Source organism: Felis catus, chromosome D1 (genome assembly GCF_018350175.1).
Source record: "Felis catus isolate Fca126 chromosome D1, F.catus_Fca126_mat1.0, whole genome shotgun sequence".
Classification (NCBI taxonomy): domain Eukaryota; kingdom Metazoa; phylum Chordata; class Mammalia; order Carnivora; family Felidae; genus Felis; species Felis catus.
The window spans coordinates 101,833,450-101,846,982 of record NC_058377.1 but is presented as its reverse complement, the minus strand read 5'-3'; the positions used below and the strand labels follow the sequence as shown (position 1 = coordinate 101,846,982).

Genomic DNA, 13,533 nt, shown 5'->3' with positions numbered 1-13,533 from the left:
TTGAGGAGTTAAGAAGAAATTAATCAATGAGCCTGCCCATAGATTCAGGAGCCCATTGGAGAAGAATGGTGGGGGATCTCATGTGGCCCCAAGCCAAGTTCACTTTCTATTTCCCACACATTGCATTCTTTCCCACTTGTGTGCCTTTGTGAACTGAGTTCTTTCAGCCTAGAACATTTTCCTTACCACTGTCAAATCTTCCAGTGAGGAGGACAAAGAGTATGGCCTTTGGAGTCAGGCAGATTTGGGTTCTCAGCTGTTCTTTACCATGTATGTGTTGCGCAGATCTTGGCATGTTACTCAGTAGCTCTGAACCTCAGCTCTTCCTCTGATAGGTAGGGATAATAATACCTTACTCATGGACTGTTGGCAAACTTAAATACCTCCAAAGTGCTTGGCTTATGTTAAGCACCAAACAAATATTTGCTTCCTTTCCAGTTTCCAAAAGACTTGCTTTTCAAGGAATAAAGCAAGTTGACTTTACAAAAAATAAATAAATAACATATCATAAATTCTGGAATTAACTTTGACATTAATTTTCCATAAAACCTTCCCCAGTTATCCCCATGAGAATTAAATGCCTCTTTCTGCTTTAACAGCATATGCTGGTTCCTCTCTTTGGCACTGATGTCATTCTGTCACATAGAATGTTTACCAGTGTGAACATCGGTCTCCCCAGTGGAAGACTCTTTTCCCCAGGGAAGGAACCAGGTGCATTTCCTTTCGTGTCCCCCCCCCCCCACACAGTGTTGTGCTCACAGAAAGCCGTGTTCAGAGATTCACACTTCATTCAACAAAGATTTATCCAATGCTCTGCTGGTGCCAGTTGTTGATTACAATTTATGGTGGAATCCATGTTCAGGTTTTAAAGTTTTTATATAAATTCCATTTAGTTAATATACAGTGTAATGCTAGTTTCAGATATACAATACAGTGATTTGACACCTCCGTACAACCCCCAGTGCTCATCGTGACAAGTTCACTCCTCAATCCCCATCACCTGTTTCATACATCCCCCCACCCCCTCTCCTTTGGTAACCATCAGTTCATTCTCCGTAGTTAAGATTCTGTTTCTTGATTTGCCTTTCTCTCTTTTTATTGGTTGGAAGATGAATAAAAGATAAAGGTGAGTGTTACATGGCTGAGAAACGACTTCAGTTACTGAACTGGTATGGATACAATTGGGCAAAGACGAGCATCTGTCATAAATTAAATATTTCTTATGTGGTAGTCATTGTGCTAAGTGTTTTACACGTTAACTTGTTTAGTAGAGAATATTTACATAAAAATTGTTATCCCGTTTTACAGACAAAAGACTGGGGCCTGGCAAGATGTGATAACTTGCTGGTGTCAGATGTGGATTCGTAGCTTGCCAGGAAGTGTCAGGAAGCACCTGGTGCAGGTCTAAAGGGAGAAGGAAACAATTCTGAATCGTCCCCTAAAGCCACTGCTTGGTTTTAGGGTATGTGCTTACCTGGGAAATTGTGAGAAGGCAGGAGATGAATATTGTCACAGGCCAGCCACTGCCAAAATGCCACACTATTAGCCAAGCCAGAGTTTCTAAAATCAAGATCTGGGCGATGTGAAGGAAGAAGAACACTGGGTTGACCTTGAACATGTTCATGGCCTCTAATGTTCTCCGCAATTCTCGGAAATCTTCCACCAGCTGGGACTGAGAAATAAATGTTCAAGGAAGGAATTAGTTCCCTCAGGGAACACAAATGAACACAATTAATAATCTCTTTTATTACTTTATTAATACCTTACTTTTAGGACTAGAAATTTAAGGATATTAACAAATTTAATTGAGCAAAATTAAAAACATAAAACTATGAGCAAACAAAACCTTTTAAAAAGGTTATGATAATATTTTTTTTTCAGGAGAAGAGAAAAAATGGGTAGTGATTTGTAAACCGTCCTCAAACTGTTTTGGAACTCAGAAAGAGTAGGGTTTGGGGGGGCAGGGAATCTAGGGAGTTATTGTCTAACAGTTGTCTTTTAACCATCAGTATTGTTTCAGGTATTGATTGATCACCGATTATGCTTCAGGGAACTGTGTGGTCTATATGGACTTGTGTTACCATACTTAGTGGTACACTTTACACAGAATTTTCTACCTCATCATCAGATCAGTTTGTGCAAAGGGCCCTTTCATTAAAGATGATGAACATAGAAAAATGCAGTTCATGTAAATTAGTTCAAAGGAAGACTTTCCTATGAGCTGCTTGATGGGTCCCTAGGCACAAGGCAGGATCTCTTGTGGCATTAGTGTGTGTGTGCTGATGTGTATGTGTGTCAGTGTGTGTGGGGGCAGGTAAGTTTCCTTGTCCTGTGTGTGTGTAACATGCATATGTGCATGTGTGTGCATGGTCAAGGCTAGTATTGGTTTACAAGCTTGCCAATCAAACTGGAGAGTCAGTGCAAGAGATGGGAAGACATATCTCTTAGCTTAATGACTAATGGGTTTGAAAACAGGACAGTTGACACAGTGACCAGGGTATAAGAAAGAAAACAAGACTGTTCAAGGAGATACACAAAAGGAGAGAAATTTGTAGCATAAAATGTAAAAGCTATGAACATAATTCTAGAAGCAAAATTTTCATTTGGATTGGGGCCAGAAATAAGTGACTTGGAATCCCAGTTTTCTGATACACCAACTATGGGACTTTCAGATAGCAATTTATTTTCCTTGGACTATAGTTTCACCAAATGTAGAAAGGGCTTCTGTTATGATATATTCACATCTTTAATTCAATAGCTATTTATGGAGTCCGTACTATATGTCTGATCCTGTGCAGGTGGGTTCTTGAGTACACAGAGATAAGCAATATAGATAGATAGATAGATAGATAGATAGATACATACATACATACATACATACATAGATACATAGATACATAGATACATAGATAGATATTCCCTGCTCTCATGGAACTTACTTTAAAAGTGAACATAGACACAGACATCAAACATTTTTACAATCAGTCACTGGACAAAAATTGTATCTAGATATATCTGGGCAAAAAAAGAGGTACTTGGAGACATGGAAATTCTGTTTGGTACAGGCCCAAACATTTCTTTCCTTTTTACACAGAGGTTTAAGAATTCTGAGTGTCTAAGGAGGATGATGTTATACTGTAATATGTAGAAGCTACTCATTTATGGTATAGCAGGTTCACCCAGCCATGATGTCAGGCATCTCACAGAAAATGATCAATTCTTGGATATGTCAGGAAACGATCAGCTGGCCTTTGTCCTCATCCCTCCACATGTTTCTGAGTCCTGAGACCCCACTCACACTTTTGTGTCTCTCCTGGCTAGGCTCTTCTGGGGCAAGCTCTCCGATGAGCAGCGGCTTAAGGTACAATTTTACAATGTCAAGGTCCAGGTGCATGGCTCTGAAGACGTCCTGTAAATCACAGAGAATTGATAGAGGCTTAGGAGACACATGCTTATCTACAGAATAGTCCCCTTCCTTACCTTATCCTGTGCCCATCTTGGGAATCAGCAGACTCTATTACAGAGGATTTCTTCTAACCCCAGGTTGATGTCTCCAGTTGAACAATCAAAATTACCCTGGGAGATACTTTGTGAAAGCTTCATTCTGGAGATCCCCCAGCTTGACGCACTGCTTCATTAGGCAAGCCCAACACAGCCAGGATATTCCTGATCATTGGAAGGGATCGCTGTTTACTTTATTGAGCACCAGAAGAATTAATTTGCTGGAATTAATAAGCCATGATGAATCCTTAAAGTCCAACATCAGGCTTGGTGGAAGTTGCCCACACAGAAACATGCAGCAACCATGACTAGCTGTGAAAAGTACATCTCCCATCAAATCTCCCTCTTGGTTCCTGGCCAAAGCCAAGAGGAATGAAACATTTGAATTAAGTTATTTTTAAAAAAACTGGTTAAAGTTGACATTGATAGTGTAGGATTAATTCACAGGAGAGAAAGGGAGCACAGCCCTTGAGGTCTGAGCTGTCTAAAGTACACGCTTTTCACAAAGTTTTTCACTGGAGGGGTCTCATCACTCTAAACAGTGCTAGGGCAGTCTCTGCAAGGGTTGTGACAGCCAGGCACATAGAGGTGACCAACTGCTTTTCCCCATCTCATGTCCATGTTAAGCAGCACCTTGTGGGTAGAGGCTATGTGAAGTGTGGTGGTTCCTATATCCTGCTTATATTTGGAACTAAAAGATATTCTCTTTCCTTCCAGGGATTTAAACCATTTTGGGGGAAGGAAAATTCTCCAAGAGGTGGACTTTCTAGGCTTTCTGCTAATGTGACTTTGGGTACAGGAGTTATTAACAGTGAGGGAATATAATCAACATCATAAGTTGAAAACATGGAAGCCACACCCACGACTCTAAAGTGCTGGTATCCCATAGTACTGACTAGGAAAATGGACCCTGGAGTGGCCTTTCTTCATTTAAATTCTGGTTTCTACTTACTAGCTGTGGAGCTATGAAGCTATGGACAAGTCTCTTGACCTTGTCTGTGCTTCTGTTTTCTCTAACAGAAGGGTGATGACAATAGCCAACCAATTCATAAAGTTACTTTAGGGATTAAGCGAGTCAACATATTAGCCATCTTTCTTGTATGTATACTTCTAGTGCTAAGAACTTACTACCTACATTCCCTTCAATACAGCACCTCAGAGATTTTCTTCCTATACTCCAATGCTTAATGTGTAATGAACTCTGAATTATTTTAGTGAATATAATGAAACTTCCAAGTTCAAAGTGCAAAGCAATTTTAGATACACCTAAGAACTATGTAGAAGCCTACTTTCTAATAAGGTGTTTATGTAATGAATAACATGAATTAGAAGGGTGCAATATCAGGTTTTTAGACTTACTTATTCTTATGGTCTCTAGGTTCAATGATATAAAAAGGGCTTTGTATTTGCTAGAACCAGTCCAGTCCCTACTTTCCATTCTGCTTCTGAGTACGTTACTCTGACCCCCTTTGGAAATGCTATACTATATAATTTCACATTCTACAACTTTAAAACTTAGTTTCCTGAGCCAGGAAGACAGCCATCCAGTGATTAAGATGGCTATTAAGTATTTCAGAATGATCCATATTGGCAAAATATTCTACCTGTTCTTTAAGAGCAGATAGGATGGAAAACATGCTGGTGGATCAAGATAAGAAGGTATAAGAAAGGTAAGCCATTGAAATTTTATTTTACTATAAGCAGTCATTCAGAACCCTGGAGCAGTGTGCTGACAAAAACATTCTTCTGGGTTCATCGTTTGTTTGTTTGTTTGTTTGTTTTGTTGGTTGGTTTTGGTGGGGGTTTATTTGTTTGTCTTTTGATTCACAGCAAAATCCATAGGCAACACTGCAATAACAGATCCTAAAGACCAACAGAGTTTTTCCAGAATAGTAAGCCTTGCCCTGCCATGTGGACCTCTTTTCATTGTACTGATGAGCAGTACAACAAAGGAGTTTACGTAGTCTTAGAATATTCAATGTAAAAGAATTTCCTAATAGAGTCTGGATATTGTGGAAGTTGTGAAATTCTCTTTTTGAAACACCTGTAAAAACAGGTTATGTTATCAACACACTTGGGCAAGTATATTCGTGCTGAAGGAAGGAGAGGGGGTAAAATGAAGGGGAGAGGGGATAGTGCTAACTTCTGTTGAGCGTATCTTGTGTACCAGACAATCTATGGGCCAACTCATAATCGTCACCTTAGATCTGTGAGGTTCCATCATTTGTGCTATAAAGATAAAAATACCAAGTCTTTGAGGAGAGAAAGTCTTGTCCAAAATGTCACAGCAAATAGGTAAATAGTAGAGCCAACATTTGAACTAAAGTCTATGTGACTTTAAAGCCATGAATCTGTAACAATTTATTCTATCCTTAACATGTATAATTCTTTTTCTGAAAGGCCTCTCAAGAGAGAAGTGATGCCAGATTGTTTGGGGTGATGCAAAAATCTGTATGTATCTGCTGGGCATATAGTAATGATACCTCTCCATATTAGGTTTTAATCCCCTGAATTGCTTTGCCTCTGGCTTCAACCTGCCTCTCCAGGCTTACCTTTCACTATCACCCTTCATGAGCCATTTGTCCACCAGACATCTTCCCATTCAATGAACATTCCATGCCTGTCTATTGTTCTGAAGCTTGTCACATACTGTTTCCTTTGTCTTAACTACCTTCCTCCATTTTCTCTCTATAAATACTCTTCCTCACCCCTCAAGATTCAGATTAAATAATGCCTCCACCTAACTTAGGAAAGTTATTTACCATCTCCTGTGGCTCCTGTAGCCCCTAGAGCTTTTCAAATTATATTATAATGAAACTGTGTACCTGCCCCCTTCTCTAGTCGTCTTTGTGTTTTTCTTTTTTAAAAATTAGTATAATATTCATATAGCCTTATATTGGCTTCAGGTGTACAAAAGAACGATTTGATATTTGCATGCATTGCAAAATAATCACCACAATAAGTCTGGTTAACATCTGCCCCCTTACATAGTTACCAAATTCTTTTTCTGGTGATGATAACTTGTATCATTTAATGATACAAGAGATTTAATCTCTCAACACTTTTCAAATACACAATACAGTATTATTAACTATAGTCACCATGCAAAACATTACAACCCCCATTATTTATTTATTGTAGCTGGAAGTTTGCACTTTTGAACTCCTTCACCCTTTTATCCCACCCGTACCTCCTGCCTCTGGTAACCACCAATTGGTTTTCTGTATCTATGAGCTTGATATTTTGTTTTCTTTCTTAGATTCCACATATAAGTGAAATCATATGCTATTTTTCTTCCTCTGTCTGACATATTTCAATTAGCATAATGCCTTCTGGGTCCATCCAGTTTGTTGCAAATGGCAGGATTTCGTTCTTTTTTATGGCTGAATAGTATTCTATCGTGTGTGTGTGTGTGTGTGTGTGTGTGTGTGTGTGCACGCGCACGCATGCATGTGCATCACATTTTCTTTATACATTCATCTGTAGCTTTGTAGTGTGTACTGATATCAGGGAATCCAGGTGGGTTATTTCTCAAGGTTGCTTTGACTATTTGGGGTCATTTATGGTTCCAATACAAATTTTAGGATTATTTAATCTATTTTCATGAAAAATGCCATTGGAATTCTGATAGAGAATGCATGGAGCCTGTGGATTGTTTTAGGTAGAATGTACATTTTAACAGATTAAATCTTCCAACCCATGAGCACAGAATACCTTTCCATTTGTTTGTATCTTCCTCAATTTCTTTCATTAATGTCTTAGTTTCTAGTGTGCAGGTCTTTCACCTTCTTGGATAAATTTGTTCCAACGTATGTTAGAGTTATTGAAGACGAAAGCCATGTACTATTGATTAAATTATTCCTACTGTCTCGTTTTGCCTGGAATATGGCATGTGGCTCAGTGGATGCCTGATGAATAAGGGAAAGGAGGAATGAAGAGATGAATATAAGCTTTCTCTAACAAAGAAAAAGTTGGGAGCATTCAAAAGTGTTGAGGTCAGAGGATACAGGTCTTAAGAACCAGTGTCTCTTCCCTACCCAGCATCTCCCATTTTCATCTGTTAGCTTTTTGACTCCCTTCTTAACCATAATCTCTACTCCTTAATCTATTCATAAATTTGTACCAACATTCATTTCAAAACGGGTTATTTCGACACAGGCCTGAGACAAACCCCTGCATTTACAAACTTAAGTACTATCAAGAGGTTGTCCCCTGCACAAAGGCACCCATCCAGGAGGCTAAGTATGGGCTGAAATCCAGCAAACATTCTGTTTGCCAAATCTTGTGCTGCAACCACCCAAGGAGTGTGCCTTCCTAATTCACACTAAGGCACAGTGCAGGGTAGCAAAGGACTAAGCTGCCTTATATTGGGGAAATTACTTAATTTCTCAAGCCTCAGGGTTTTTTTCTAAATGAGGATAATAATGTCACCCACTCTGCCTAATGGGTTTACTAATGCTTCCATTTATTTATTCAGTCATTCTATAAAAACTTATTGAGGATCTTAGCCTAGTAGCTAAGGGATTTGGTTTTGAAAGCCAGACCAAATAAATTAATAAGTGATTGCACTTTTTGTATTATATTTAGTTTGTCTGGGGGAAGAAATTCTGGAAATAAAACACCAGTGAGAAATATATATACACACAGTCACAAAACAAGGTAACTAGAACATGGATTTTGATTTACTCACCTCACAAAAGCTCACCAGACTAGTCAACATCCAACCACATATGCATTCCCACATCTCTGAGTAATTTCTCTTATGCTTACTCTTCTCTGGTCTCATGTGCTCCAAGGCAAAGGCTAGAACAAGCCCCCTCATATTTTGGGTAGTACATGAGTTGTGAATAGGTCAGTTTGTAAGGAGAATGCCGTCTTTGCCCTTCATCTGGGAGAAAGCCTTTTTGGAATGGAGAATGTTCACTTAAAGTCACCCAGATTCCCCTTCACCCACAGGAATAAGCAGAGGGTTATTTTTCCACTGCAACTCATTTCATTGTTTGAGAACTTTCATTATTTGAAAGCTCTTCCCTATACCAAGGTTTTTTCTGCGATACTTTCTGCTGAGCTCCAGCCCCAGTTCTCTCTCTCTCTGCTCTCCTTCCCAAACCTGCTCATCCTCCTGGCTTCCCTATTCTGTCATGGATATAGTCACCTAGTTCACTATGTCACATATGCACAAGTCAGACAGACTGTTTCTCCACGATTACTCAACCAGTCACTCATCACATTTTATAAATTATGTCTCATAGACATCCTTTGCAGCTACCCCGTCTTTTCCATTCCTGTGGTCAGTGCCTTGTTAGGACTTTCAACGTGTTCCCTGGGCTCCCTCCTTCATTTTGGCTGACTGTTCTTCAGTACAGCCATCACTTAGCTGCCAGACTGGCCTTTCTGAAAGAAAGCATGTCCTCATGGCTCATCTTCACCTTTAGTGCCTCAGCACCCCCTCTCTCTACTTCTCCACCTATTTTCTACTTGAATCGTTGTTCTGGTGAGAACCAGATAATTTAAGAAATGTTGACAACCCAGAGAAGATGCAACTACTCGTACTGATTACTACTTTCACTTTCACTAATGCTTAGAAATCTGGGTTGGTTTTGTCGTGGTGATTGCCGATGGGGATGGATGCTGTGCTAGGGAAGTGTTATTATGTGTAGTGGAAGAGGAGAAAGAAGAGGAAGGCATGGCTCAGCTCTCAAGAACCTTCCTCTCCCTCTCCTTTCTCTTTTCTCTTTCTCTACCTCTCCTTTCTCACATTCTGTCCTCCTTATGCCATGATAGTCAATGACGCTAATTGAGCACATACCATGGGCCAATATTGTGCTAAGCAAAAGAAGTGGTTAAGCTGGGATGCCCATTCTGGCTGGGTGTTTACTCCTGACGTGAATCCTGCTTTCATTCCACCTCTGTGAAAAATCCTCTCTTCCTCCAGCCCTACCCTCACCTCCACTGACTGCATGCCACTCTTCTGAACTGCATACAGCTCCCCTGTCTTCCACATGGTAGTCCTCCAAATAGCTGGATGAACTTTTCTATATTTCCTCTAAGTTTTGGTTATCCTTTCCCTGTCATATTGGCCTTTGACCATCATGAGAAAGAACTTGAGCTTCCCAGTGTCTTTCTTAGAGTGGGGACTTCAGAGATAATAAGTGGGTTGAACAGCACTAGGATACGAACTTGTTTTCTTTGTTCTAGATATTTCGTTCATGTACATGTATCACAAGGTTGCATTTATGCCTTTCATGGAACCCAGAACATAGTGTTGTCTTACATGAAGACTGTGCCCAACTATTGTTTCATAAGCATGTCTCATCCTCAAATGCTTTGTAATCCTATTTTAATAATTGCAAAATAGCCCATCATATGGATATATTGATAACTATATAATCAGTTCTTCTTGGACTTACAGGTTGTTTCTGACTTTTCCCCAGTGAACTCTTCTCAGGTAAAAATACTGGGCCTAGACTCTAATTATTACCACCATGCCGTTAGTTTTAAATCATATAGTTTGAAAACAATCAGACAACTCATATGGGAAATAACAGGAACTTATGTACCCATTTTGTTTTGTGGATTTATCTGTCTTGCCTTTTCTTTGGAGAAAATTACAACCCATCTCAGAAATAAGTAATAATAAAACAAAAGCACTGCTATTTTTTTTCTTAGTTTTTAATCTCTGCCAAGCGAGATGAAGGTATCATGATCCCTAATTTCTAGATGAGGAAGCCAAAGCTACAAGAGTTTCATCAACCTTCTCAACACATTCTTAGTAAGTAGTTGAGCTCAGATACAAGCCAACCCTTTTCCATTCCCAAACCTGTACTCTTAATCATTACGCTGGACCCTTAACAAGGGTTTTAGAATAGCTGACTACATGAATGAGTGAATTAATGATCTATCACTATTCAGCATTCATGAGGAAAGTAGAAGCTTCAAGGAGAGTTTCCATGTAAATAAAGGAATGGTGCTCTTCACTGGGCAGGTGCGGTCATGGGTTGAGGGCCAGCTAACAGAGACTATGCTTTCTTTGGTCCACAGTTGCCTTTCAGGGCACAACCTGCAAACACGTCTTAGGTTGTAGAGTAAGTCTCTGATTGTAGGTCCTTTATGTCCTGCCCTCCTTCACTAGAGAGAATGATGCTTCTCCACCATGGGCTTCTCTGTTCCCAATCAGATGACACCAAATATAATCAAGATTTCTAAGCCGGTGGTAAACAGGAAATAATAATCACACCTCTGAGGCTATGGATGCCAGTGAGATAAATCATAATAGTTAAAATTTAATGAAACTTTATTAAGTGTTTGGCATTGTGCTAAACACTTTACAAGCATTAGTCCCATTTACCATAAACCAGTTAGATTGGTAAGGTCATTTCCATTTTACAAATGATGAAGCAGAGGCTGTGAGCATTTTAACAACTTTCCCACGTTCATATATCCAGGTGCCAAGCTCAGGCTCCCTGAATTCTGAGTAGCTATGGGGTATTATATTTGTCAGAACTCCTCTGGAGCCTCCCATTCTTCTTGAACCATCTTCCTTTGCGAGAAACTTTTCTCCAAACACTTTTGGATTTACTTACATGAAGTCCAGGGTACATGGCTGGCCACGCTCAGGATTTTCATTCTTAAGATATGAATCCCAAGGTGGCATGGGTATTTTATCTTAAAGTCCTGATGGTTTTATTTTATTAATTAATTCCATCTTGTTGGCTAGAATTGGATGTGGAATCATGGTTTTTTCCCCTAACTTCTTTAAAAATTTTTTTTCAGCGTTTTTATTTATTTTTGGGACAGAGAGAGACAGAGCATGAACGGGGGAGGGGCAGAGAGAGAGGGAGACACAGAATCGGAAACAGGCTCCAGGCTCCGAGCCATCAGCCCAGAGCCCGACGTGGGGCTCGAACTCACGGACCGCGAGATCGTGACCTGGCTGAAGTCGGACGCTTAACCGACTGCGCCACCCAGGCGCCCCTACCTAACTTCTTACAGATAAACATCATCAGAAAATTAAAGATTCATCAGCTCAGCTGTCTCAAGCTGAGTGAGTTTATCAGTTATTTCCAAGGTGGTTGAAGGCCTGCATCTTTGCCAACACATCATCTGAGCTGATCCTGTGACTTGGGTTAGAAAAGCACTATCCATAATTGTAGGTTTGTGTTATTGTTATTAACATTTTGATGCCTATCATGTGAATTGCTGTCTTCCTTTTACACACCCCATTTATAAGAGTCTGAGAAATTTCTAGATGGGCACAGACGTGATTTTTCCCAAACTTTACTCATGCATTTGTAACTTTCTTCTTAAAAGACAGTGACAGATGGTAGCCACACTTGTGGTGAGCATAGCCTGGTGTATAGAGCTGTTGAATCACTATATTGTACACTTGAACTAATGAAATGTTGTGTGTCAACTATACTAAACCAGGAAGCAAACGGTGACTCCAATTCAAAACACAACACCAAGAGAAAACAAAATCCAAAATACACAAACAGTATCCACTGTCAGCATCTGAGCCCATCCCAAAATGAGCTAGTCCTTGAGGCTTATTTAGTTTCAGGTTCTTGCTGGATAGGAATCCTGAAAAATTGGTTTGGGAGGAGATGAGCAATTGTGGAGTTTGAGCACGTACTCAAAATGCTTTGGGAAAGAGAGCCAAGTCCCAGCCACCCCCCAGTCGGAAGAGAGAAGGCAGAGCTTTGAGTTCCTTACCGTGGCATCTTCCCCAGCATAGTGGTTGAGGACTTGGCTCCCCCCTGGATGCTTGTTGGCCCAGCCAGTAACATCGTAGACCTTGCGATTGATCACCAGCCACTGATCAGCCTTCTGATTGTGTTTCTGGATCTCCTGCCAGCTGTACATGTTGAGACTTTTTCTGGGCATGCCACGCGTTCCATTTGCCTCCTGCTTTACAGAGATCTCTCCTCTCCCATTTGCTACTGGTTTCCCATTCTCTTGATAGTTCTCACCCAGGTATGGCTGACCCTCTCCTACAAGGTCCCCATTCCCTGCATGCTTGTCTTCAAGCTTCGTCGTCATTGTACCCCTCTGATTTCTAGGTTGGATCCTGAAATTTCTAATATTTGCCTCTGATTAGACCATAAAATGACACTTTTCCTTCCTTCTTATTCTACTGCAGTAGAATACTGCAGTAGAATACTACTGATGCCTGCACAGAAAACTTTTTAACCTAGTTATCTCTTCACATCCTGAGAATGAGCTCATCCCCAGCCTCACACTTCTCTGTCTGTCCTGTTTTCTCTGCCCAGATAGAGGCTTGGTCACTCCCTTCTCTCTGCTGGCTGATGTCTCAGCAGCATCCTCTTTCATCATTAAATGTCCCCTGGTAAAGAGCTTGGATCAATCACAGTTGGTCTGAAAGTTGTGGCCTGCCCCAGGGCCGTGGGGCAAGGCTCAGGTCACAGGGCTGTCCTACACTGCCACTCCATGGAGTTGGGTTCCCCAGCTCTCTGGCGTGCCTGTGGATAGAGACATTTAGGTTTGTTAATTCCACGTGTGGTTGAAGTGTATTAAATTGTCTTTCCATCATCTCTGTGTAATGGAATTGCCCAACCTTTGTCTGAATGATATAGTTGACCCTTGAACAACACACAGTCAAAAAATCCACGTATAAAACTTGGACTCTCCCAAAACGTAACCACTAATAGCCTAGTACTGAAGAAGCCTGACTGATAGTATAAAAGGTCCATTAACACAGATTGTGTATGTTACATGTATCATATACTTTATCTTACAATAAAGTAAGCTAAAGAAAACAAATAATTAAGAAAATCATAAGGAAGATAAAGTGTATTTACAGTACTGTACTGCATTTGTTAGAAAAACATGGATATAAGTGGACCCACAGAAGTCAAACCTGTGTTGTTAAGGATACACTGTATTTCCATTAGAACAACCACATCCCTCTCCTCCAGGCCACAGAGGCTGATCCAGGAGAGCTACCCAACCTTAGCTGAACCAAGATCTCCTTCTGGAATTGTCTAATATCTTGAATTGAGGAGATGTAAATTT

The 13,533-nt window shown here is 40.3% G+C and overlaps 1 protein-coding gene across 3 annotated transcripts in view; it reads right to left on the bottom strand.

Annotated features, from left to right (window-relative positions):
- LOC109492298 (fatty acid desaturase 2-like protein FADS2B) overlaps nucleotides 1-12,734 on the bottom strand; it is a 36,333-nt gene extending 23,599 nt beyond the window's left edge. The window contains exons 1-3 of one of the 3 annotated variants that reach the window (XM_045039306.1): nucleotides 12,214-12,734; nucleotides 3,299-3,409; nucleotides 1,475-1,672 (exon numbers count right to left, since the gene is read on the bottom strand). In XM_045039306.1, coding sequence (XP_044895241.1) covers nucleotides 1,475-1,672; nucleotides 3,299-3,409; nucleotides 12,214-12,540 — 636 coding nt within the window. In that variant the 5' untranslated portion in view covers nucleotides 12,541-12,734. The remainder of the gene's footprint in view (nucleotides 1-1,474; nucleotides 1,673-3,298; nucleotides 3,410-12,213) is intronic. The other 2 variants (XM_045039307.1, XR_006586623.1) reach the window with 2 other exon arrangements.
- Between the last annotated feature and the right edge of the window lie 799 nt (nucleotides 12,735-13,533).